Below are 27,126 nucleotides of genomic sequence, written 5' to 3'. Positions count from 1 at the left end.
CTTATCTTTTCACTCAATTTCTTTGCTAGAACTATACGTCTTGCCATTCAGATAGCTCTATGGGTTCAATGGCCCCACTAGCACACAAGCCTTCCAGTTCTTGCTTCAATGCATTTCTTAAGGCTAAAGAAACATTCCTCAACTCGTATACCTTGGCACATGAGCCATGCTTCAAGACTCCTTCACTTATTTGCACACATATTCTCCGTTAGTAAAACCTATTCAGGAGGCTTGGGGTTAAAAATCATGTCCACAGCACCAAGCTCTCTCTGGCCAAGTAATGCCTTTCCTTTCTGGACAACTGTAATCATTTGGGTTACTGGTTAAGACGAGTGAAACTCCACTCAAGCAGCAAACACAATCTTTCTTGGGGTGAAACACAAGCAAACCCCAAATTTACCTGGGCTTAACTCTCTGGTAGCATGACTCAAAGGTAGTCAGTCTTCATACAGAGGTAATGTGTAAAGTTTTTAAGCAGCACTTCAACCAGTAATAAAGTGAAAACACAGCACAAGAAAAATCATAGTTTTCCTTTTTTGAGACCGTCTTCATGCTTCTAACTGTATCCATTCTTAAACTATCTTAAAAAGGAAGTAGATTTAGCAAGTGCCAGACCTTATCTTCACTACAAGATGAAGACTAAAACTGCGTCTCCAATAAGATCAGCTCTTGAGGACTTGTCATATACTACCATCATGCCTAAATGTTTGAATCTTCATCTTCTGTTTCCTTTCTAAAATGCCTTCAGAACTCTGTTGATGTTCTTCCTTGTTGACAATTAATTTTTTCTTTCATGTTATGTTATATGTTATGTTGTTCTATTTTATAAAGCGCACAGCTGCCCCATGCAAAGGGACGTCCCAGCTCTGATAGTAGAAACAATGGAGGGCTGCTGACAGGAGGCAAATTCTATATTGGAGGGAAGAGGTGTGTTTTGATTGCCTTGAAAATGCCTTGCAATTATTCATGCTTTGGATGAATATTGGCAGAGTGTTCCAAAGTTTGGCTGCCAATGTACGGAAGCAGCGCTCATCCGCCCGTACCCTCCTCACCCGGGAACAACCGCCAGATGTTGTCCCATCGAGCGGAGTTGACGAGAGGGTGAATAGGGTGAGAGCAAGTCGGCCAGAATGCAGGGAAAGGAGAAAATCTGAATTTTAAAAGCAATGCAGAGGCCCTTAAACTCTACATGTCTGGCCACAGGCAGCCAGTGTAGCCGACGGATAGCACTGGAAGTGGAGCAGGTTCTAGGGAGGCCAAGAAGAGTTCTGGCAGCAGTGTTTTGGACTCTCTGCAGTCTCAGGACTTCAGTCTTGTTCGCCCCCAGATAGAGTAGATTAGCATAATCAAGTCTCGACAAGATGCAGGCCTGAATAATTCTCTTCCTGATGGACCGATCAAAATACCCCAGCAGCAATTTGTGCCCCCGCAGTATGCCAAAACAGGTCCCTGCTACTTTCTTAGTGTGGGACTGATAGCTGAAGGCCAAGTCAACCCAAACACCTAGATTTTTTACCACCTGCTTGGGGGCGGGTGCACAACCCAATGTGCAGGCCACCAGTGTTCGCTCCACAGCTCTGAGTCTCTCCCTACCAGCAGAACCTCAGACTTGCTGGAGTAAAGTTGGAGACATTTGGCAGTCATCCACTCAGCGATAGCCGTGAGATCGCCCTGAAACTTGGGGGCCTCCCTCACGGAATCGTCCGAGAGTGTGACTACCAACTGTGTATCATCTGCGTATGATACTACCGTGAGCCCTCTGCTCTTGGCCATGGCTGCTAACGGTTGAACATAGAGGTTAAAAAGCGTTGGGCTCAAAGCTGAGCCCTGAGGCACCCCTTGTTTATTAGAATGGATCATGGGGGCAAAAGGGGGGCCATTACCTGGAAGGTACTATCAGAGAGATGCCTGCCTCCTCCAACCGTTGCAGCAGGATCTGGTGGGAGACTGTATCAAATGCGGCACTGAGATTTAAAAGAATCAGAGCTGAAGTGTGACCCTCATCTAGAGCCAGCCAAAGATGCTCGGTAACAGCTAGGAGAGCAGACTCCATGCTGTGGCCCGGGCGAAAACCATTCTAAGAGGGGTACAGAAGGTTGTTCTCCTCCTCCAGAAAACCTGTGAGGATGGAATTAATGTAGGTCTCAGAGATCTTGAAATCCACAGCAGGAGAGAGATGAGACGAAAGTTCTCCAGTTTAGCTGTGTTGAGGATAGTTTTTTTTTTAGCAGAGGTACAACCTTGCTTGCTTCCAAGTCCTAGGGACAACTGTCCTGGACAGGGACATGCTGATCACCTGGCTCAGAGGTGTAAGGAGCACAGGTAATGATTTCATAAATTGGTCAGGCTTTATGGGGTCAGCAGGAGAGCCTGATTTAACCTTGCTACTTAGCAAGCGTAGCTCATCCAGGGAGATCAATGGAAAAGTGGACAGAGTGTGCGTAGGAAGGGGTCTAGGCACAGGGTCAGGACACATGACAGCACGCGGAAAGGTCTTGTAAATATTTTTCACCTACTTGACAAAGCTTCACATTGCTCATCCGACGATATTGGAAGCACAGTAGAGACCCCCAACTGTTTAAGATCTTTCAGTCTAGAAAAAGTACTTTTGGATCGGGTTGTAGTCCCGTCTCCATGCCCGTTCCAACCTTTTTAGGCTTTACACAAAATAGCGAGCTTATCGGACTGGATTTGGAATTACAGCCTTTAGACCACTCCGCAGGAATAAGTATGTCCAGAGGACGGAGGATCCAGTCAGATAGGGCTTTGTCTGCGGCATATTAATCATCTGGCATAGTGAAAGCAGATGAGGAGGGCATGAAATTAGTCAAGATTGAATTTTGTGCCGGGGCGCTTAAAAGAGAGCTTCATGGAGGGCAGAAAATAGCTATCTTGTTACACCTGCACAGTTTATTGTTTCAATATGAAATTAGCATGTCCCCTTTACTTTGCTCTTCAAAGCACCTTGCTGAAGTTCACAACTTGCTTTTTCCACCACATGCTTATAATTGTACTGCAGTTTTTATAGGCCACTGGCTGATTGTTCTCTGTGTCTGTCCTGTCTGTTGATTAAATGAGTTTCTGGGGTACCTTGTATTCACTATTCCTGCTAGTTAAAACAACTCTCCTATTCATTGTTCCCTTTAGCTTCTTTTTTTTTTTAAAAAATTTTGAAACCTTTATTGTGCAACATAAGCATTCAAATACGGGCCCACAACCATACTGGCCGGCCTCGAAAGCAATTGGTAGCACAAAAAGCAAGGATAGAGCAGCCCAGCAGTCCCAGAGACGGAAAGCAGCAAGTGTCCAAAACATGACGTATGAGAAGAGGGACCGCCGGGTACAGGAGAAGTTAGGTTAATTTTTTTAAGTTTTTTAGATAAGAAGGATCAGACGCATTCAATCCACCGAAAGCACATAGCAGGCACTGAACACAGCAAATTGTCAACAGAGCGAAGGATAATAATTGAAAAATCAGCAGATAAAGATACTTATCAGGATGAAAGCACGTATTCACAGTACATACTGGTCATTGCCCGCCCCATGGACGTAGAACACCTAAATCAACGTTAGTGACAGAACTAACAGCGGAAATAAGAAGCAGCGCTACCCCCCAACTACCGTACTGACCCAAAAGAAAAGTAAAAAGTAAAAAAGACCAAGAAGAGAGAAGAGAAATAAGGCCCATAGAAACTGAAACGAAACAGAAAACCCATCCCCCAACCCCCCACCCTGCACTCATGCGGCGCTACGTCCTACCCTCCCTACCCCCCCTAGCAGTGTGCCTGTCGCCCAAAAATCGAGACCCGAAATTTAGAGTCAGAAAAGGAAAAGAGGAAAAGAAAAAGGAGTGAACATAGTACATATAAAACCGGAGGAGGGCCATACATATACACCCAGAACTACCAGCATGCATTACTCAGGCCGCCCGTCCCCAGACCCCGTTACCGATACAAGACCAATGTTCAATATCCCCGGCTGTCCATCATCATCTCAGCAGTGCGAGCAACAACAATCCTGACATGAGAGGAAACACCCTCAACCTTGCCCCCTGCGGTTCGGTGTAGCGACATAGTCCAGCTTCATAGTAGTCATCCAGGAGGAAGTGAGCGAGCAAGGTGACCACAGCAGAGTAGGACGATGTCCACCAAAGTCCATCCGACACATAGCCATATGTCTAGCAGTGGTACAATAAGAAGCAACGCACAGCAGTGATCCTCCAAGGTCGGCTAGCCCAAGCAGTAGCAACCGCCCCAGGATAGGGTAATGAGTCAAGCCAGTAGCCCCAAAAGGAGTCGCTAGACATGGCGCCCGGTGACGATTCCCCAGCCATGTCACAGCTCCATGAACTGCAGACCTCTCCAAGGATGTTTCGGCCGGCACCTCAGCAGTAGCAGGGGCTCGCACCCCCGACGCTTCCGTGGCAACCGGGGCAGAAAAACCACAGTAGTCAAGCACAGGGCGTGGCGCAGTGTCCCGCACTCGAGGGCAGCCACAATCAGGCAGGGGTGTCTCAGCCAGAATCGCATCCAGCCGGTCCCCCAAATCTCTGGCAGCAGTACGTAGGGCAGTTCTCAGAGTACCTAGAGCGCCCAAAATATCGCCAATCAACATTGGTGCCTCAGGGAGAGAGGATGTAGCAGTCCCCTGTACATGGGGCGCACAGACGCTTAACAGTCCCGGAAGCTGGACGCCATCACCCCCAGCAGATAGTTGAGCACCCCGCCAGCACTCACCGTAACATAACCAGTCCGGGGGCACAGGGGTAGCACACGCCATTCCCAACGGTGTCTAGGTGGCGTGAACAGGCGTCCGTGCCTTCAGTAGCAGCCCAGGATCCTCACGCCAGGTGCCGAATGCAGTCAATAAAATGGCGCCCACCACAGCGCTCGGGGAAACAAAGTAGCGAGCGGAGCTGTCCACGGGCTGGGAAGACGATACAGTGTATCCCTCTCCGCGGCGGTTCACAAGGCCTGTGGAGCGGCGAAACAAGATGCGGAAAGCACAATGCGGCTACCACGTTGCACTGGCCGGCACCGTCCCGTCTGCAATGGCCGCTGTTGTTGTGATCCGGCCGGCCGTACTCTGAGAACAAAGACCCGGTCACCGCCGTGGAGCATCAGGAGGAGGCGAGGGCGTCTCGTCACTTTCACTGCAGGGATCGAGCAGGAAAGCACATCGTTAGGACCGGGGTCGCCTCCCGATTCCGCTGTCGCCACTCAGATACAGGATCACCAGCAGGATAGGGCGGAATACGGGAGAAGGGCGAAAGGGTCGGCGGAGCCGAGGAATCAGGCGGCCATCATGGTTGTGAGCTAGGCTCCTCCCTTTAGCTTCTTAAATAATCACAATCATCCCTCCAGGTGAAGTCCCTCTTTTTAATGGTGAACACAAGTAGGGAGAGAGACACACACTCTTCTTTTCGTTCTCATAACTCTGTTCCTTCTTGTCTCGTCTTCCACTTTGTTTTCCTTAATTTTGCTCCCTACTCCCTGTCTCTTCTGTATCACCTTCTAATAGTTTAGCTAACAGTGCTTTCCCTTGATTCTCTAAACCTGCATCTCCTGGATCTTTTCAATCTGTTGTTCAAGGTGCCCCTATTTCTAATTGTCCTTGTTCCCCAGATTTTCTCTTCCTTCTTCCCCTAACTTTGTTTCCCTTATTTACCACAACATCTCCTCCTGTTTCCCATCCTGCTCTTCCTATTGCACCTTGTTCTGCTCCTCTTTATTTACTGAAACTCTTCACCTTCTAGATCCTCATACTTTACTTCTCTTTATCCATCTATGTAGATCTGCTCTACTGTGTTTCACTAAGATCTTTGTCTTCTAAATGGTTCTTTTCTTTCTGTTCCCTCACTTCACATTTTCCTTTCCTTACACCTTACGCACTTACTTATAGTGCTGTTTGCTCATTTCCAACTAACCAACTACTGTAACAATCCCTCATATTTGATAATAAAGTTTGTGTTTCGCTTCAGCATTAGGCTTGCTCTGGCTCACTCTCAAAGATTGCAGTAAGCAAACGAGTTAGTTAATTTCATACAGTTTTGATTTTTTCAGCTTGCCTGTGTTTTTATTGATTTCCTAGACTGGTAGGTGGAAGTACTGTATACAAAGAGATAAATGCAATACAAATTACATGCCTTTTTGTAAGCTCTTCTTTTTGTATGTGTTTCAGGAGATGAAGACTTCACTTACTGATTTTTCCAAGCGTTCAGAGCATGATAAGTCAGATAGCACTTTCATAGTCCTCATGTCTCATGGCCTTAGGGATAGGATCTGTGGCAGAGCCTTCCACAAGAATAATCCAGATGATCCAGATGTCCTCCAGTTCGACACCATCTTTAAAACATTTAACAACAAGAACTGCAAGGCACTGCGAAATAAACCCAAAGTCATAATCATCCAGGCCTGTCGTGGAGGTATGCCAAATCGAGGATTTTCAACCAGATGTATTGTAATGTGCTAGTTGTTTGAGAAATACTTCTTCAGGTATTTGTGAGATAAATGCTCGACTTTTTTCAAATAGCCATCGTCTGCATGGTTAGACCATGCTGGCACTGACAAAAAGACTGTTTCCAGTTCAATCAGTCATACTTGCCCCACAAACGCATTTCATGTTGGGAGTTAAACCTGGCTTAGTGTACCAAAACCAGAACACACCGTGGCACAGGTCCAGGAGCTTTGTAGGGTATCTTTATTTTGGTTTCTTCTTGGATCATCTGTATAAGAGACAAATATGAATGTAAAATACACTTTTAGGTGTTACTTTGATCAGTTCCTCCCCCATCTCTCACTTACCCCAAGGCATTTTGTCATAGGCGGACACAGATCATGTATGTGCGCAATGACATAGGCCTGTCTCATGGAATGCGGTCTTGCTTGCCTAGGAGGAGTGCCTACCCTCATAGTGGGGAATACCTACCGCCTTTCACCAGTAGTTAAGCAACACAAATGCAGTGGTGGCAGTATACAGTATAGTGAACAGGACTTTTTCACCCTGTGTCACTGGAGTGAGGCCTAGGAGCTGACTTACCTTTTAAGAAATTCCTCTGTTTTGTGCTTAACTCACCCTTGGACTCCATCAGGTAGATGTGGAAGGCTGCGTAAAGCAGGAGTAGTGACTGTGCGTTTGTTGTATGTGTGCCTGGAAAGGCTACAGTGCAAGGATGGAGCAGTACTGTACAGTGCATATGGTAGTACATGTATTGGATGAATGTCTGCCTCAGAGAAATAAATTACATGAGAGATGCAGTACTGAGCAGTATGTGTTCAGGAAAAGCATGTGCCGGGTGTATGTGTGCTTGCTTGAAGTACAATATATGAAGGGTGAAGTGTTGTGCATCACACATGGTGAGCATCTGTACTTGCATTGTTATTTTGTAAATAGCACACCCTAGTTAAAGATAGAATAACTTCAGTGCTGAACAGTGTGCGCAGACTGAGTATGTGTGCTGAATGCATATGTACATGTAAGGATAAAATGCATAGAGGTAGCAGTGCTGGACTCAAACTGAGCTGTGAATGTACACAGAGTGAGTGTGCCTGCAATGGTACATTGTATGGAGGACCATGGGTCCGTTTTGGAAAGCACAGGCCTTCCTGGTGAAGGCATGAGGAGAGGAATCCTCCCTCCCAGAGAGATTTGTGTATTGCACCAGTCCTGAGAGCTAGGTGGAGAAATACTGGAGGGAAAAGGAAGAGACGCCCTTTACATTTGAAAAGACTGCTCTTTCATTGAGTGATAGATCACAAGGATAGGGCCTGGATGTATCTCAGGGAGGGAGATGGGGCTGATAAGGGAATCATAAAGAGTAAGGCTGTTGAGTCTGGGATTAATCTATTGATGCATATATCACTGTGGCTGACATCCAGGTGTGAACTTGTCATTAATTGCGTTGTGGGTCAGTCAGCTTTGCAGTTGCGCTTACTGTGACCGGCATCTTTGTTGAAGAAAGATGGAAAGGATAAGTGCTCACTTCCAAAGAAGCAGACCACCAACATAATACTTAAAAAGCCTAGAACCTAAATCACATTTGGAGAACGACTATCGGAAGGAGAGGTTGAGTCCCCAAAAATGTATCATTTGGCAAGCAACCAAGCGGGCTGTGTGAAGAGGAAGCCCTGCAAGACTTCTGCCTGTGACCAGGACTGGGGGCTAAAGCCTATTACGTATTAGGAAAAAATCTTACGCAGTGTAAGATTTGAATCCCGAATCCTCCAGACGCGATGATACTCGCTGTAGGGTAAATGCGAAATTATCAATAAGTAATGTTCCAAATTGAAAAGGTTTATTTTAAACCAGTCTTCAGGTCATATTACATCATATGCTGAATGGTTTATGTGAAACATATTCCAAGTTGATGGTATCAAGAAAAAGTATCCAACAAGGTAAATCTGTACATTCAATCACAACTGCGTCCCCAATGCATTTAGAGCATGGCTCTTCATCAGGGGGAAGTTTTACGAGAAAACCAAAAGTAACAGAGTATATAAACACTGAGCAGGAGCTAAAAAAGTCTCAAGTTAACTGAGATGGAAAGAATAATATGAATGGTGAACGTAAGATGAATCGTGAAAAACATGGTCGTGAAATATATAGGGCGGTGAAGTTAAGTGCCTCTATTGTAAACAGAGAAACAGCATGCTTTACAAAATAATGAACAGCGTGTACATAAATAAGACCTGTTAGCCATCCTGCTGGGTGAAAGATTATCATCCAGGGAAACCAAGACCACCTGCCCTGGAGCCTGGCGACCAGCACATTCCTGCTTCCCAATAATATTGTGTGCCCTATAAGGAAGAAGAGAGTGTTGAAGGAGCAAGGTCCAGTAAGGTGCAGTACCAGGAGGCCTCCCTGTGCGAGGTGTGAGAATTCAGCTGTGCACCCTGTATGCCTGGAGAGGGTTGCCGTAGACTGCACCGTATGTTGAGCACTGTGCTGGTCTTGCTACACCTGTCCCTCCACGCTTACGGTGACCCTGTATGCCAGAGGATGCCACCAGTAAAGTACCATTTCAAGGAGTGCCAAGACTAGTTACCGTCTGAGCTGAGACTGAAAGAACCTGCCCCACTTTAACCTCATACCACAGCAACCTCATATGTCAGGATGGGCTGGCAGCACCAACGTTGTCAAAGGATTCAGGCCACCGCCTGAAGGAGAGTCTGAGGCTATGACTCACGGATTGGACCCGAGCTTCCCTTGACTCACCGGGAGGAATGCTGGTGACTCTGTAGATGCCCTCTCATCCTCTCTGACTCCAGTCTGGTTCTCAAGAAAGATTCCCCTCTCATCCCCTGTTGAGCAAAGTGAACTTACCAAATCTTTGTGAGCAGAGAGCTGCTCTGACATCTGAGTGACCTCTGGCAGCGCCGCTCAGTAGAGTGAGCCTGCACCACTGGGTCACAATAACACATGGGCTGCCAGCCGCCTAAGTTCTCTGAAGTGAGCAGGCATCGCTAGTGTTATTGAAGGGGCCTGCTGCATAACTAAACTCTTCCATGCTGAGAGAATGGGTAAGACAAAAACTGAGCCCGTTGGGCCACGGGTTAGTCTGTGCTAAAAGTGATGCAGCACCGCAGACACTTTTGACTAAATTCCTAAAGAGTCCAAGTGCGAACTCTGGAGTATGGCCTACTAGTTGAAATTCAATGATGTGGGCACCAGTGAATGGGGTTAACTATCAATACGTTACACAAAGGAGGGTGAAACAGGGATTCTCCTGACAACTACTAGGGCTCCGACCTGAAGGGGGATTATGTTGTTGCATCTGAATGTTATACTTAATTGTATGTGTAGAGTTAGAAATAAAATCCGACTTTTCTTATAAAAGCAAATATTTGGGTGGACATTGATTGATTGATCTTACTGTTTGCAATTTGAGTTAAGACCTGTATCTACATCCACCCCTTCCCCCCCATATCCCCAGAGATCCTTGACTGCTCGACAACAACTACCACTGAGATTTAAGTACAGAAGGGGTACTTTGCTCAGTTGAGCAGGATCCATGGTAGGTCAGGCTCCAAGACATCAGGAGCAAAAGGCCTCAACCACGGTGGTCGGGCTCAATAACCCCTGTGTGCCCCGTGGCCCTCTGAAAGGGGCTCTGACAACATATAACTGGGTAGTTTTTTTTTTTTTTATTTGGTTTGGTACTCCACTGAGGACCACAAATAATATATAAAATTCGATTATTACAGCTTTTAAAAGTTCTCATGTTAATACAGAGATAAAAAAATGTATAAAGTTTATAACAAACTAGTTCATTAAGGGGAGTTTTGCAAGCGATAATCAATTCCTTGACGGTTGTGATGCGGCATCTGAGATGTATAGGATACAGATGTTTTGCTCTCGCCGCTACTACTTTTAAATTGGGGCATATGAACAGTAGATGCTCTAAGTCCTGCTCCCCGACGTTACATAGGCTACATATTGGTGACTCGTTTTGATGCCATTTTGATGTTAAAGATTGGGTGGGTAGAATGCCCAACCGGAGCAGGATAATTATTCTCCTAGCGCCGTGAGCGAGATTAAAATCTATATAGTTCTGGGTTTTCTTAAATACCACTGATTCTGCAAAATTTTTATATAAAATTAATTTGGCGCAATGCGATGAGTCAAGGTCAAAGCTTAGTCTTGGGTTATAGCATTTTAAAAAGAGTTTCAATTGAGGCGGTGTCCAAGTCAGCAACAGATCAGTACTAATATTCGCCAGTTTGAAGGCGAAAGACATGTTTTTATAAAATACGTGCTTCGTAGAATCACCATCAAAGGTCTCTGTTGTAAGCAGGGAGCGAGGTGTACCGTCCTTTGCATGGAGCAGGTTGTATGCCCACCTAATGATGTTTGCGATACCTCGAGAGTAAGAGCTCGTAAGCGATAGTTCAAGGCGGAGTGCTTGTACTGGGATAGACTGCGCTACTTTTAGCATTTTCCTCAATAGCTTTCCTTCTTTTAGGTCCAGGAATGTCCACTGCTTTATAGGAATGTATTCCAAGGCATACGATAAAACTGCAGGGATATTCACACTGTAGACTTTAAGCAAAGAGGAGAAATGTCTATTTCCCGAGGCCGCGTATAACCTTAGCAGTGCTCCTGCATGCACCTCTGATTTTGTCGACAAGTTTAGAAACTGGCGGTTGTTTTTTAGTGACTTAATGAAGATCCTACCCAGATAGGTATACTCCTCAACTTCTTCGATTTTTTTCGTCACCAAGTCTCCAACATTATTTACTGCTTTTTTTCTTCCCTGAGAAAGAGACTATTTTTGTTTTGGTTAAATTAGGTATTAGAAAATTTTCCTTAGTATACTTATAAAGGGCATCCAGATCGTTTTGCAGTCCAAAGGGTGTTTGGTCCAACACTATAATATCGTCCGCGTAAAGTAGGGCATGAACATTTTGGGCAGCTACCTTTGGTAGGAAGTTTAGTTCTCGCTGTAGATGCTGAGGCAAATCACTGAGGTATAAGGAGAACAACAATGGGGCAAGGAGGCAAAAGGGAGGGAAAAGGGCCTGACTAACCCGATCCCAACCCCTAACGGACTCAAGCTAGGGTGCCTCCTTGCCCCTTTGTTGTTCTCCTTATACCACTGGGTAGTTTTAAATAATGCTTGTAAAAAAAGTTCGAGGCATGTGGGCTGCTGAATTCGTATCTGTGCATAGATCGCCGCCTAGTGTTGGGTCTGGACGATTGCACCTTGTTGTCCTGGAAGAGTCTTAGAAGTATCACGAGATAGGTGACTCCTCCCCTGGACTACAGTGCGCATGGCCATCTTATCCATCCTCAGATAGTTTTCCACCATTGGGTTCGGATGTTATTCCTCTACTCCAACTTCGGAACCGAAACTAAACTTCTTTAAAAGCCTTAGATTACGACGGTATTGTTCTCGCTCTGTACTTCTTGACTTGACCAAACTTTCCATCTTGATCCGGTCGTCGGCGCGGGCTGTTGGGCCTTTCGACGCCACGTGGGCCTGCTGTCGATGGAACGGAGTCCGTTCAAAAGGTGCCCACAATGCCACTCCAAATTCCCGCATACTCAATCAATCAATCAAAGCATTTATATAGCGCACTACTCACCCAGAGGGTCTCAAGGCGCTAGGGGAGGGGGGTCCGCTACTGCTCGAACAGCCAGGTCTTGAGTTGCTTCCTAAAGGCGAGGTGGTCCTGGGTCAGGCGGAGGTGGGTCGGGAGGGAGTTCCATGTCTTGGCGGCGAGGTAGGAGAAGGACCGTCCCCCTGTGGTGGCTCTTCGGATGCGGGGACGGCGGCGAGGGCGTGGCCGGTCGATCGAAGCTGGCGTTTGGGAGCGTAGAAGTTGAGGCGGCTGTTGAGGTATCCTCGGCCTTGGTTGTGTAGGGCTTTGTGTGCGTGGGTGAGGAGTCGGAAGGTGATTCTCTTGTTGACCGGGAGCCAGTGCAGGTCTCTCAGGTGTCCGGAGATGTGGCTGCGACGGGGGATGTCCAGGATGAGTCGTGCTGAGGGGTTCTGGATCCGCTGGAGTCTCTTCTGGAGTTTGGCGGTGGTTCCGGCGTAGAGGGAGTTGCCGTAGTCCAGACGGCTGGTGACGAGGGCCTGGGTGACCGTCTTCCTGGTCTCGGTGGGGATCCACCGGAAGATCTTACGTAGCATGCGCAGGATGTTGAAGCACGACGAGGAGACGGCGTTGACATGTCTGGTCATGGAGAGAGAGGAGTCCAGGATGAAGCCCAGGTTGCGTGCGTGGTCTGTTGGTTTGGGTGCGCTGCCTAGGGCTGGGGGCCACCAGGAGTCGTCCCAGGCGGAGGGTGAGGATCCCAGGATGAGGACTTCCGTCTTGTCCGAGTTCAGTTTCAGGCGGCTGTTCTTCATCCATTCGGCTACCTCTTTCATCCCTTCGTGAAGGTTGGCTCTGGCGGTGGCGGTGGCGGGGTCGTTGGTGAGGGAGAGAATCAGCTGGGTGTCGTCGGCGTAGGAGATGATGTTGAGGTTGTGCTGGCGTGCGATGTCTGCGAGGGGGCTCATGTAGATGTTGAAGAGGGTTGGACTGAGCGAGGAGCCTTGAGGAACGCCGCAGATGACTTCGGTGGCTTCAGATCTGAACGGGGGGAGGTGGACTCTCTGTGTCCTTCCGGCGAGGAACGAGAGGATCCACTCCAGTGCCTTCTCCTGGATTCCGACGTTGCTGAGTCGCTGCACTAGTGTACGGTGGCAGACAGTGTCGAAGGCCGCGGAGAGGTCTAGGAGGATGAGGGCTGCTGTTTCTCCGTTGTCAAGCAGTGCTCGGATGTCATCGGTGGCTGCGATCAGGGCGGTCTCGGTGCTGTGGTTGGCCCGGAAGCCAGACTGCGAGAGGTTGAGGGATCCGTTCGTCTCGAGGAAGGCGGCCAGCTGCTTGTTGACGGTCTTCTAGATGACTTTTGCAGGAAACGGGAGCAGCGAGATGGGGCGGTAGTTCTTGAGGTCGGTGGGGTCGGCTGATGGCTTCTTTAGTAGAGCGCTGAGTTCGGCGTGCTTCCAGCTCTCCAGGAAGGTAGCGGTGTCGAAGGAGGTGTTGATGATGTCCCGCAGGTGGGGTGCGATGACAGCGTCGGCCTTGTTGAAGACGTGGTGAGGGCAGGGGTCGGTAGGAGATCCGGAGTGGATGGAGTTCATCGTGCGGACGGTGTCTTCGGTGTTGATCGGGGTCCAGGCGCGGAGGGTGGTGGTGGGGGGCGGTGGTTCGGTCGTGGCGTGCATCGGTTGAGAGCTGAAGCTGTTGTGTATGTCCGCGATCTTGTTGTGGAAGTAGGAGGCGAGGGAGTTGCAGAGGTCTTGCGAAGGGGTGATGTCATTGTTTCCGGCGTTGGGGTTGGAGAGCTCTTTAACAATGTTGAAGAGTTCCTTGCTGTTGTGTGCGTTGTTGTCCAGTCGTTCTTTGAATGCGGTTTTCTTGGTGGCGTGGATGTGTTGGTGGTGTTTTCGGGTGGTGAGCTTGAGGGCAGTCATGTTGTCCGGTGTTGGGTCTCTGCACCAGGTTCTCTCGAGGGCTCGGCAGTTCTTCTTGGAGCTCTTGAGTTCGTCGGTGAACCATGGGGCTTTCTTGCTACCGGGTCTGCCAGGCGGGGTCTTCAGAGGGGCGAGGTCATCTGCGCAGTTGCTGATCCACTTCGCGAGGTTGGTGGCCGCCTGGCTTGGGTTTGTTGCGCTGGTGGGAGGGTTCCTGCTCAGGGAAGTCGCGAGCTGGTCGGCTGTGATCTTGTTCCAGCTTCTGCGTGCAACCTGTTGCTGGTGGTGGTGGATCGTGGTCCTTTTGAAGCTGAAGTGGACGCAGCTGTGGTCCATCCAGTGGAGTCCGGTGGCATGGCTGAAGGCGATGTCCTTGCTGGATGAGAAGACGGGGTCGAGTGTGTGTCCGGCGTAGTGGGTGGGGGTGGTGACCAGCTGCTTGAGTCCCAGGTTTGCGAGGTTGTCCAGCAGGGTGGTGGTGTTGCGGTCATTGTTGTTCTCCAGGTGGAAGTTGAGGTCCCCGAGGAGGATGTAGTCAGCGGAGAGGAGGGCGTGCGGGCTGATGAAGTCGGCGATGTCTTCGCTGAATTGTGTGCGTGGTCCCGGGGGTCTGTAGATCAGGGTGCCTCTGAGGGTGATCTTGGGGTTGATGTGGACATGGAAGTGCAGGTGCTCGGCGGGTGCGAGGGTGTCGTCGGTGTTGGTCGTGATGCGGATGGTGTTTCTGTGGATGATGGTGATGCCTCCTCCGGTCTGGTTGATGCGGTCCCTTCGGATGATCTTGTAGCCGTCTGGGATGGGATAGGATACTGACAAACATACAGTATGCAACAAGTGCTTGTCACCAGAGCACAACGAAGAAAATTGCCCAGCTTATGCCCAATTTCGTTCGAAGAAAACCATCCGGATTCGACGGGCCGCTAGGCAAGAGATGCAGCGACCAGCACCGGAGAACATCTTCGATGATGAACACGACCTACCAGAGGCGGCGGACTCGGATCTAGAGATCGTCACCGTCAAGGACCAGTCGGACTCTGATGACGAGATCCCACCGTGGCAAATCGTGAGTACACAGCCCCCAACGCCGCTTGTCCCGAAACCGAAGGCTCCGGTCGAAGCATCGCCTAAAGGCCTTAGCCGAGAACGACAAGGTCCTTCGGAAGCCCCAGCCTTCCGGCTCGGCTCCGAAGCCAAAAACAAAGCCTTCCGATAGCCCAGGTCCAAGTAACGTTCTCCCCAAGAAGGACGTCTAACCGTAGAAGGCCGTTCAGCCAAAGGTCGTCGAACCGAAGAAAGGCGTCGAGCCAAAAGTCGCTGACCCAAAGAAGGTGGTTGAACCAAAAAAGGTCGCCCAACCCAAAAAGGTTATCGAGCCGAAGAAAAGCCTCGAACCAAAGCGGGTCGTCGATCCAAAAGGAACACACGACCCAAAGAAGGCCGTCGATCCTAAAAAGAGTGGAGATCAACAAAAACACGATCACACTACAAAACCCGTCTAACTTAAAAAAGTCATCGAGTCGACAAATGACATTAAGCCTAAGAAAGCTGTCGAGCATAAAAAGCGTATCGATCCAAAAGGTCCAGTCGATCCGAAACAGGGCGCCGACCCAAAGACAGACAGCGAGCCGAAAAAGACGGCTAAACCAACAATAGTCGTTGAACCGAAAAAGGTTACCGACCACAAAGCAACGTTCAATCCGAAAAAAAACTCCACAACCGAAGGCCCTCGAGCCAAAAAGTCAAAAACACGTCAGTAAGCCAAAGACATCGGCGCCAAAGCCACGGACAGTGGAGTGAGAACTCTTCCATCCCAATCCAGAATAAGAGGAGCAATCTAAACTGTATATAAACCCTGAGACTGGCAAAGTTACAGTTTATTTTCGAAAAAAGAGACCACTGGACTCAGACACTCCTTCCCCTGTTCCTCCAAAGTAAAAGGACTTTGGGACTTCTCCCTCTAGGCCCTTTACTCCTCCTTTCTATCCCAATATGCCTTTTGTGCTCTACTCTCCTACACATTCTGACTATAATGATGAGGATAACATGGGGGAAGATCCTCAAGATGACTTTAATCAACCAGAGGATCCACATCCACAAGATGGCACATGGGAGGATCGGAATGATCCATACGACACACAACCCATCCCCGATGCCACCCCATACCCTACAAAGCCGTCGCATACCGACAACACCATTGTCTTTAACCAGCTACCAGATAGGGCAGCAAAATACCACAAGGTCGACATGCACACTGACCCAGTATTATTATTATTATTATTATTATTGGACATTTATTAAGCGCCTGGTTACGCCACTGGCGTGTCCCCGCGCTATGATAAGTGGAATGACTGTCCCCCCTCCTCCTAACCCAGCTATCTACTGAAAAAGATACGTTTTAAGTTTTTTCCTAAACTGGATTTCGGAGGGTTCAAGCCGAAGTTCCAGTGGCAGTTTGTTCCAGCATTTGGGAGCAAGGTATCTGAAGGACCTGCCTCCCATACGAGCTTTAAATATTCTTGGTACTTTTAACAGCCCGACCTGCGAGGACCGAAGACTGCGTGTAGGCTCGTAGTAGGCTACTGGGCTCTGGAGCGGGAGAGGTGCCTTGCCATACAAAATACGGTGGCAGGTGGCAAGGGCCTTAAACTTTACTCTCCTCTCAATGGGGAGCCAATGGAGCGCTCGCAAGGCTGGCTTGGCGGAAGATCTCCTGGGGAGTCTGAGGACCAGCCGCGCTGCCGCGTTTTGAAGAACCTGCAGTAGAAGAAGATTTTCTATTTGACACATTTCCTACCTCTGAGAAAAATGTCAGGACACTTTCTATGCTAAAAGGGGTACTGAAACATGCACCTGATATATTTAAAGATCCAGCCAGAGCACGTGTACTCAATCCTAGGATTGAAAAAAAATATAAAGCGGCCCCTACAGACCCTGCCTATATTAAAGGCCAGTTGCCTCTAAACTCACTGGTAGTAGCAAACGCTTGCAAAAGAGCAAACTGCAGGAGATGCTCCACCTCCTGATAAGGAGTTTAAAATATTGGAAGCCTCAGGCAAGAGAGTAGCCTCACAGGCCTCTAATTCATGGAGAATCGCAAACACACAGGCTCTACTAGCTCGCTACGATAGAGCACACTATGACCAGCTTGAGGGTGTAATGCAACACCTGCCAGAACCTTACAAGGCTCAGGCTAATGAGTTCATTCAAGAAGGCAAGTTTATTACCAATGCCTCCATTAAATGTGCACTTGACGCAGCAGACAAAGCAGCCAGATCCAATAATACCAGCGTATTGCTGCACAGACATGCGTGGCTACGCATCTCTGGTTTTGAGAATGAGGTGCAATCCACCATCCTCAACCAACCAGTTAATCAAGACTTCCTGTTTGGTCCTGCAGTAGACACCATTTTGGATAAAATGAAAAAAGATACTGAAACTGCTAAATCTATGGACGCACTGCAGTTTCAACAACACAGAGGTTCCTTTCGTCGCTCCTCCTACAGAGGCACCGCTTCACAAACTTCTTCTACATATAAAAGCAACACCCAAGTTCCTTTAACAAAGGCTCTAACAGGGGAGGTTATAGGGGAAATAATAACAAGGGCAGAGGACGTGGCGGCAATAACACCAGAGCCTCCAGTGCCACCAAACAGTGACTTCATCACACTCCCTCCAGACCATCTAACACCAGTCGGAGGCAGAGTCAAAACAATTCCTGCCAGTCTGGAACGCAATTACCACAGACCGGTGGGTGAGACAAATTATCCAGTATGGTTATTGCCTGGAACTCACTTCTACTCCACCCAACATACCAGCCAAACACCGGCCTATGTCCAAGGAACGCATCACCCTGTTACAACAAGAGGTGAAATCCATGCTAGAAAAGGGGGCCATAGAGCCAGTCCCTATTCAACACCAAGGGACAGGAGTATACTCGCTATACTTCCTTATCCCCAAAAAGGAAGGGTCCCTCAGACCAATATTGGACCTCAGAACGCTAAACCAATACATACTCTCGGAGAACTTCCACATGGTCACTCTACAACAAGTACTCCCGTTACTCCAGCAAGGCGACTACCTAGCAACATTAGACCTCAAGGACGCATATTTTCACATACCTATACATCCAGCTCACAGGAAATACCTCAGGTTCACAATAAAAGGTCAACATTTTCAGTTCAAGGTTCTCCCATTCGGGGTAACCACAGCCCCGAGAGTATTCACAAAATGTTTAGCCGTAGTAGCTGCCCACCTCAGAAGGCAACACATCCACGCGTTTCCATACCTGGACGATTGGCTCATAAAAGCAAACTCATACACGCAGTGTGCAAGCCATACATCTCAGACACTCCAGCTGCTACACAGCCTGGGGTTTTCCATAAACTACCCAAAATCGCATCTACAACCCTCCCACATACAGCAACATCTGGGAGCTACAGTAGACACCTCAGTAGCAAAGGCATACCCAAATTCAGCCAGGATAGCCAACATGCAAACTCTCATTCGAAAATTTCAGCAACAACACTCTTTGCCAGCTCGAGTGTTCATGCAGCTCATAGGCATGATGGCCTCCTGCATATTCATTGTCCCTCATGCCAGACTTCAAATGCGTCCACTGCAAGAATGCCTAGCACGGCAGTGGAACCAAGCTCAAGGACAACTGAAGGACCTACTGTTGGTAGACTGTCGCGCTTACATCTCTCTGCAGTGGTGGAACCCACAAAACCTTTCCAAGACTGTTTCAAGAGCCGGTTCCACAACTAGTACTAACAGCGGACGCATGACTGACAGGCTGGGGAGCCCACTTACTCCAATACACAGTCCAAGGGCTCTGGACAGTAAAACAAAAGAAACTGCATATCAACCACTTAGAGTTGCTAGCCATATTTTTGGCACTAAAAAAACCATTCCAAAAAAACTTGTACAACAAGGCCGTGTTGATCCGGACGGACAACATGACAGCCATGTACTACATCCAGAAACAAGGAGGGACACACTCTCCACAGCTGTCCCACTTAGCACAGAGCATATGGAGGTGGACAATTCCAAGAAACATTTTTCTCCTAGCAGAACACCTGCCAGGGAAAGACAACCAAGTAGCGGACCTGCTAAGCAGACACAGCCAACAGCTACACAAATGGGAGATTCACCCCCAAGTTCTCCAAAAATTCTTCCAGAAATGGGGACACCCAGAAATAGATCTGTTTGCCACAAACGAAAACTCAAAATGCCAGTACTTTGCCGCCAGGTTGCCACATCCGTTGTCACAGGGCAATGCGATATGGATAAACTGGTCTGGCAGATTTGCGTACGCTTTTCCGCCAACTCCACTGATTCCGTTGGTGGCACGCAAACTACGTCAGCAGTCACTCACGATGATCCTGGTTTCTCCCACATAGGCAAGACAGCCATGGTACACAACGCTCCAGGAACTCTCAGTAGTTGCCCATCAAAAACAGCTCCTCTCGTCCCATCTTTATACTCAGAACCATGGAGAAATCCAACATCCAAATCCCAATCAGATGAACCTAGCGATCTGGCTCCTGAGGTCTTAGAGTTCGGATACCTTATCTTACCTCCTGATTGCATGAACATTATCAAGGAGGTAAGAAGGCCAACTACTAAAGCATGCTATGCAGCTAAATGGAAAAGATGTGTTATCTATTGCAACAATAACCAAATCAATCCATTGGATGCTTCCATCCAAAACATTATCTGTTACCTCTTGCATCTTCAAAGATGCAATTTAGCATACTCTTCTATAAGGCTACATCTTGCTGCTATTGCAGCATATCTCCAAAACAGGCAACACCTTTCCCTGTTTAGGGTACCACCAATCAAGGCTTTTATGGAGGGTCTTAAAAGGATAATCCCTCCAAAGCACCCACCTTCGCCAGTCGGGAACCCTAAATTTGGTACTTACCAGACTTATGGGTCCTCCCTTCGAACCACTCCACTCATGTGAATTGCAATTTCTAACATGGAAGGTGGCATTCTTGATTGCCATTACCTCCCTCAGGCGAGTAAGTGAGCTTCAAGAGCTAATAATTCAAGAACCCTTCATGCAAGTACATGCAAATAGGGCAGTACTTAGGACAAACCCTAAGTTTATGCCAAAAGTCATATCCACTTTCCATATCAATAAATCAATAGAATTGCCAGTTTTCTTCCAAAACCCACAGTCAGTAGCAGAAAGGGCCCTACACACATTAGATGTAAGGAGAGCTCTGCTATATTACGTTGACAGGACTAAATCATTTCGAAAAACAAAGCAACTGTTTGTTGCTTTTTCACCGCAACATAAAGGTAATCCCATCTCAAAATCAGGAATAGCCAGATGGATAGTTAAATGCATTCAGATATGCTATCAAAAAGCTAAACTCTAACAGTTCCACCAAGAGCACACTCTACGCGCAAAATGGGGGCATCCATGGCTTTCCTAGGGAATATCCCTCTTGAAGATATATGTAGGGCAGCAACATGGTCTACCATACACACTTTCACTAAACACTATTTTGTAGACGTGCAATCAAAGCAGCAAGCTGCTGTAGGCCAGGCTGTCCTTAAAACCCTTTTTCAGACTGCTGCAGCTGGCACAGGTGACCACCGCTAGAGGAGACACTGCGATACAGTCTATGCACAGATATGAATTCAGCAGCCCACATGCCTCGAACGGAATATGCTACTTACCAGTATGAATCTGTTCTTGGCATGTAGGGCTGCTGACATTCATATCCCCCACCCTCCTCCCCAGTGCCTGTTGCAGCTGCAGTATTCTATCTTTCAATATTATCTTTTGCATGGCCATCTCTTACTTTGCTATACTCCATCTCTGCCACAATGGCGAAAAACAATCTGAGGATGGAGAAGATGCCCATGCGCACTGTAGTCCAGAGGAGTCACCAATCTAGTGATACTTTGAAGACTCTTCCAGGACAACAAGGTGCACAATCTGGACCCAACACTAGGCGGCGATCTATGCACAGATATGAATGTCAGCAGCCCTACATGCCAAGAACAGATGCATACTGGTAAGTAGCATATTCCTTATATAAGACAGGGCTGCACTGATTCATATTGCACACGTTGTGCACCCCCTTTCCAAGAAAATACATATTTTAATTAGCAGTGTTAAATGCAGGAATATCAGATGTGCTGCAGTGCTTGAAAGCAGCACATCCAGTGCTATAAAAATTCAGTGTTCTAAAGAAATTGTTCAGTTAAAAACAAAATATAGAGAAATACCTTTTGGTATTTTGAATTGATATGTTTTTGAGTTTATATCTTAGAAAATTAGTTTTCTTTTGAAGCCATATGCATGAGATGAACACCACCCCTGTGCTCCAGCAGTATACATGCCCGCTTCCTGCTACATGCCTAAAATGTAGCTTAGAAAAATTGGATAATTTTTTAGCCGTGTTTTCAATGCATCGATCTGCCCATCACTGCCTGCATGACACCAGCATTTATTTTGAATGACTCCAGCACTTATTTTGTTTATAAATTAAAAACCAGAGCAAATCACCTTAAGTGGGAGATCATTATGGCTCTTGGTCGCTTCAGTGCAGATCACCTGTAGGGGAAGAGCTAGGTCTTTTGGTCCTTCAAAACGTCAAGTGGTCTTGTATGTTTGCTTCCTTTGCCGGGAGGGAGTTCCATTTTGTTTGCTGTCTGGCTTCTTGAAATGCTGGGCATCGGGATGTGTGTCAATGTACAGCAAAAGCAGGTCCTTGTTGCTGCTGTTGAGGTGTAAATGTGTTGACCCTCTTGTTACACATAATGCGATCCTAGTGTAAAAGCGCCCAATGATCACGGTGTTTAAAACATGGATGTCTTATTTGAGGTAACATGCGAATAATAATGAAGAGTTGAGCCAGCTGGGAGTCCTCGGGCCTCAGAAGAGAAATATAGCTCTACTTGCCCATGTGTCTCTAGTCTTAGCTCATACAGCCTGGTACATGTTGATTCTTACAGGGGAACAGCAGACCACCAGTAGTAGAACATTGCTAAGTTGCATCTGCTGTCCGACATCCAATAAACCTCCACTTCTTAGCAGTGTGTCAGCACAGGTAAAGCGTAGGGGCGTTTTATACATTGGTGTCATACCTATTCTGATAAGCCATCTTCTATTTCTGTGTATTTTCCAGAAAATAATGCATCTGTGTTAGTGAGTGACTCCATTCATAAAGCTGATGACGCATGCCCAGTGCCCTCTGATATGGATTTGGAGGATGACGCCTTGAAAAAAGTCCTGATTGAAAGTGACTTCTTCTGTTTGTGTTCCTCATCCCCAGGTGAGTCCGTCAGTATTACTTTCACTGCACCACTCACACAACCTGATGTTTGTCATGGAAGCCCTTCCAACCTGTGACTCTCCTCGTTGACTCACTTGCTGTATGCACTCACTTGTTGCTCCTACCTGTAACTGACCTCTTTCACTTCATCGCATTGCACACCTGTGGTTCCCACCTGCGACGCTGTCCTTCATTTCTTTGTGTTGTGCACTTGGAATTCCTGCCTTCAACTCTATCCTCTTTCATTTCTTTGCCTTGTACACCTGCTGTTCCTATCTTTGACCTAAATTCCAGAGGTTCTGTCTGAGAGTGTACATACACACACCATGCACCAAGAGAAAAATGTCAGCACTATAAAAAGATGAGCAGCATAAACAAGTCTTTTATTTTTTGTTTGGTGGTACAGAAGAAGCGGGGTGCCAGAGCAGGGGACACTGAGGAAAATTCCAGTAGGAGACCTGGTAAGAGGTTGCGTCCATAGCCAAACTGCTGTGGGGGGAGCAGGCGGCTGCTGGACTGATGCCTTTTCCGGAGTGAGAGCTCACAGTATGAGCTTCCCTCTAGGATATTGCAGTAGGAGCAGGTGGTTCGGACCCCCACCACGTGCTAGACTATAGACCAATGGATTTCTGCAGTTCTTGCCTTTGTGCCGCTCTGACTTTATGGTGTAGACTGCAGGCTAGAAGGCTGCTTCCAGAGCAGGGTGGACTGCCAAGATCAACAGTGCCCCAATGCTCGCCTACTAGTCACTGGTTCCTGAAGTGTGGTTTGGTTTGAATAGTTTTCCCAGCTCCTATTTTGGTTTCCAGTCTGGCCCTAGTTTGCTGACAGAGTACTGGCTGTGAAGTAATCAGAGAAGTCCATAAGAAATGTGTAATGCAGGAGATGCTGAACAGTCCCTGAAAAGTTCAATTTGTTTAACAGAAAGTTTGGTGGGGTTTTATCCACGTTGCTTCCATCTTCCTAGTGAACCTTCTTCATTAGCAGTGGCTTGTCTTCAGTCCGACCACCAAAAACCTGTGATTAGCGACCACCACAATGCTCTCCTTATCCAGTATTGGATCTTTCATAGATTCACATGCTTGAATCATTCCAAGTCGTCGAAGTACCGGAGTAAGCAGTATGTATTGTACCATAGGCCATAATGGCACTGCAAAGTCACATTTATAGCCTGCCTGTGTCCTTTTTTTTTATTAAAAAAAGACCAAACTTGAAACCTAACCAATCAGGCAACAGCACCCGCTACAATAATCAAGATAGAGGCAGAATCCCTCAGATTTTCTTATACACGTCATTTGAAGGGATCCTCCCTGAGCTCTGCTCAGTTTTTTCTTTAGATTACTTATTTACTTATTGTATATTTACAATGTCTGAATCTTCAAACACAAGTATCTTCAGATCCTGCATGTCCTGAAGCAAAAAGAGACTGCATGTGGACGACCCACATAAGGACTGCCTGTACTGTCTTTACCCTCCAAATCAGCTAAAGTAGTGCAGGATCCATTGTACTTTTTCATCTAAGACCCTGCGAGATAGAGCAGGACAACTACTTTTATGGCTAAAGAAATCCAAGGCCCAGACTTCCAGCGTTTCAGGAGAAGACAGTGATTCGTCCCACATAACCCAGAAAAGGTCAAGATCTTCTGACCATGGAACTTCTGAAGGAAATGCATAAAGATCCTTTCAATTACTTTATTTCGACATTGTCATAAAATTTTGCTTGGCCCAGTATTGGACTTTTATAGATTTCCATGCTTTGTATCATTCCCCCGTCGTCGGAATGGGAGCCTCGGTAATAGAAAAATACCATAGCAGTAGGTACAAAAGTGAAAGACAGGCCTAGGCCTTATCTCATTTTGTAGCCTATCCGCCTCTTTTTGTAAAAGAGACCAAAAAATTGCAACAACCAATCAGAGTAGCCTCACACCATAGAACCCTCCTGAGAGAGCCTCAGAGCCTCAGATTTTCTACCGCACGTTGTGCTAAGGGAGTCTCCACTGAGCTCTGCTCAGATTTGGAATTTTCTTCTTTGTCTTCTTTTTCAACTCTAATATGTCTGATAAGGAGAAGAAGGCTTTATGTGCTACCTGTTCAATGAAGAGGCTATACATGGAGGACAAGCATAAGGACTGTATATATTGCTTGTAAACGGATCACAAAGCCACAGATTGTAAGATCTGCAGGACTTTCTCTACGAAGACCTTGAGAGAGAGGGAAGGCCGCTTGCTAACCTGGTTGCAGAAAATGAAGTCTCATAAGGAGGTTCTATCATCCAACAGTGAGGATTCTTCCTCAGCTGCGTCCTCCAGGAGATCCAAGAAAAGGGGTAGGTCCTCCCCTTCAACATCTTCTGAGCTCCCTGTAAAGGCCCTGCAAGTGACCTCTGATAGGTCTAAGAGGCCCAGTCCCAAACAATCTCCTCACCGAGGTGTAAAGGAGAGGCTGGGACGGACTGAGGAGACCGTCATCAAAGAAGGTACAGAAAACCCCTTCTATTACTTCTCCACCATCTGAAAAGGAGAAGGTATTCAAAAAACCTGCTACTGTCCCTCGGGAAGGAAAATCTGCTAAGGTATCTCATCCGTCGACGACGAAAATATCTAGTACGTCGACGACGACATCCAAAATTCACTTGGGTTCTTTTACAGCTCCATCAACGGGACCGTCAACGGCAGCTTCGTCGATGGCGGCTGCAGTGATATCTTTAAGGTATCTGTTCCCTTCTCGTCGACGATGGTGCTTACATCTTCAACGTCGACGATGATGACATAGAGGATAGCGTCGCCAGCTGCAACGTCGATGAGAACGACGGCGACAGCGGTGATGATTATGACGACGAGCTCGTCGACTATCAGTCCACAGTCGTCGAGGTCCATCTCTCCGTTGACGTTTCCATCGACGAAGAGCTCGTCGACGACGTCGTCGACGATTCAAAGGGTCCACATTTCTATTAAAAGACAGCAGATTACTCCAGAGATGACATCTCCCCGCAGAGTAACACCCTTGCCTCCAACTTTGCTTTTGGAGGAGGAATCAGATGGTGACAGCTTTCCAGGAATGTCGAAACAGCGACATAATGGAAGCACGCCGAAATCAACGCCCTCAAAAAGCACAAGGCGGACCCCAAGGACCTCAAGAACTTTCGGCCCATCTCCCTGCTCCCGATCCCGGCGAAGGTCATCGAGAAAATCGTCAACATGCAACTGACCCGCCACCTCGAAGACAACAACATCCTGGACCCGAGACAGCCCTTATCGCCACCCCAGACGACATCAGGTGCCAATTAGACAACGGCGAAACATCTGCCCTCATCCTTCTGGACCTCTCGGCCACCTTCGACACGGTCTGCCATCTCACTCTAAAAACACGCCTCCAAAAAGCCGGTATCCAAGAGAAGGCCCTTGACTGGACCACATCCTTTTTCTCCGACCGATCCGAGAGAGTCCACCTCCCACCTTTCCGATCCGAAGCCACCAACATCATCTGCGGCGCCCCCCAGGGCTCCTCCCTCAGCCCGACGCTGTTCAACATCTACATGGCCCCCCTTGCACAAGTGGCCCGCCACCACAACCTCAACATCATCTCCTACGCTGACGCATCGGACCAGAGTGCCTCAACTCTCGACTGTCCTTTTATACCCCCTCCCGCCAACTTCGCTCTTCCAGCCAAGCCTTCGCCACTGTACCTCGCATCAACAAGACCTCCATGGGAGGCAGATCCTTCTCATACCTGGCTGCCAAAACATGGAACTCACTCCCAGCTTACCTTCGCCTCACCCAGAATCACCTAGCGTTCAGAAAGCAGCTTAAAACGTGGATATTTGACAAATAATCCTCCTCCCCTTCCTAAGCGCCTTGAAACCCTCTGGGTATGTAGTGCGCTATATAAATGTTATGACTTGACTTGACTTGACTTGACACTCAGCTCATCCTCTTCCCTCACCAAGGACCCACGCACCGCCAAAACCAACATCCACGACGGAATGAAGGCCATCGCCGACTGGATGAGGAGCAGCCGTCTGAAACTGAACTTGGACAAGACTGAGGTCCTCATCCTCCGACCCATCCCCTCAGCCTGGGATGATTCCTGCTGGCCAACCACTCTGGGGAAAGCACTGACACCCTCCGACGCAATCTTGGATTCATCCTCGACTCCTCCCTCTCCATGTCCAAACAGGTCAACGCCGTCTCCTCCTCCTGCTACAACACACTCCGCACACCCCGCAGGATCTACAAGTGGATCCCGAACGAAACAAGAACGGTGACACAGGCCCTCGTCAGCAGCTGGCGGGACTATGGCAACGCACTCTACGCCGGAATCCCAACCAAACACCTACGACTACTACAGCGCATCCAAAATGCCTCCGCCCGACTGATCATCAACGTCCCCCACCGCAGCCACATCACCCCCCGACCTGAGAAACCTACACTGGCTCCCCGTCGACAAGAGGATCACCTTCAAACTCCTCACACAAAGCACTCCACAACGCCGGACCAGCCTCCCTGAACAGCAGACTCAGCTACCACACCCCTCGCCGCCTGCTCCGCTCCGCCAGCCTGACCCTCGCCGTCGCCCCCCGCATCCGACGAACAACCTCAGGCGGCAGATCCTTCTCCTACCTCGCCGCCAAGGCCTGGAACACCCTTCCTACCCACCTACGGCAGACCGAAGACCTACTCTCCTTCAGAAGACTCCTCAAGACCTGGCTCTTCGAACAGTAGCGAAGCTCCTACCTGCGCCCCAACGTCACCCCCCCCCCCCCCCCTCAGCGCCTTGAGACCCTCACGGGTAAATAGCGTACAATCCGGCCACACACTAGAGTTTCAAGAATTTCCACCATCCAGAGCTCCTCACGCCACGGAA

General features: G+C 48.1%; 1 protein-coding gene across 3 annotated transcripts in view; it reads left to right on the top strand.

Annotated features, from left to right (window-relative positions):
- LOC147729765 (caspase-1-like) overlaps window positions 1-27,126 on the top strand; it is a 494,150-nt gene that overhangs the window by 327,538 nt on the left and 139,486 nt on the right. For all 3 annotated transcript variants that reach the window (XM_086954650.1, XM_086954649.1, XM_086954651.1), the window contains exons 5-6: window positions 6,181-6,424; window positions 22,117-22,263. In XM_086954650.1, coding sequence (XP_086810776.1) covers window positions 6,181-6,424; window positions 22,117-22,263 — 391 coding nt within the window. The remainder of the gene's footprint in view (window positions 1-6,180; window positions 6,425-22,116; window positions 22,264-27,126) is intronic.

The sequence above is a fragment of the Lissotriton vulgaris genome, chromosome 2_1, assembly GCF_964263255.1.
Source record: "Lissotriton vulgaris chromosome 2_1, aLisVul1.2, whole genome shotgun sequence".
Taxonomy (NCBI): Eukaryota; Metazoa; Chordata; class Amphibia; order Caudata; family Salamandridae; genus Lissotriton; species Lissotriton vulgaris.
The sequence above is the reverse complement of the archived record's forward strand: the minus strand, read 5'-3'. Positions and strand labels throughout refer to the sequence as shown.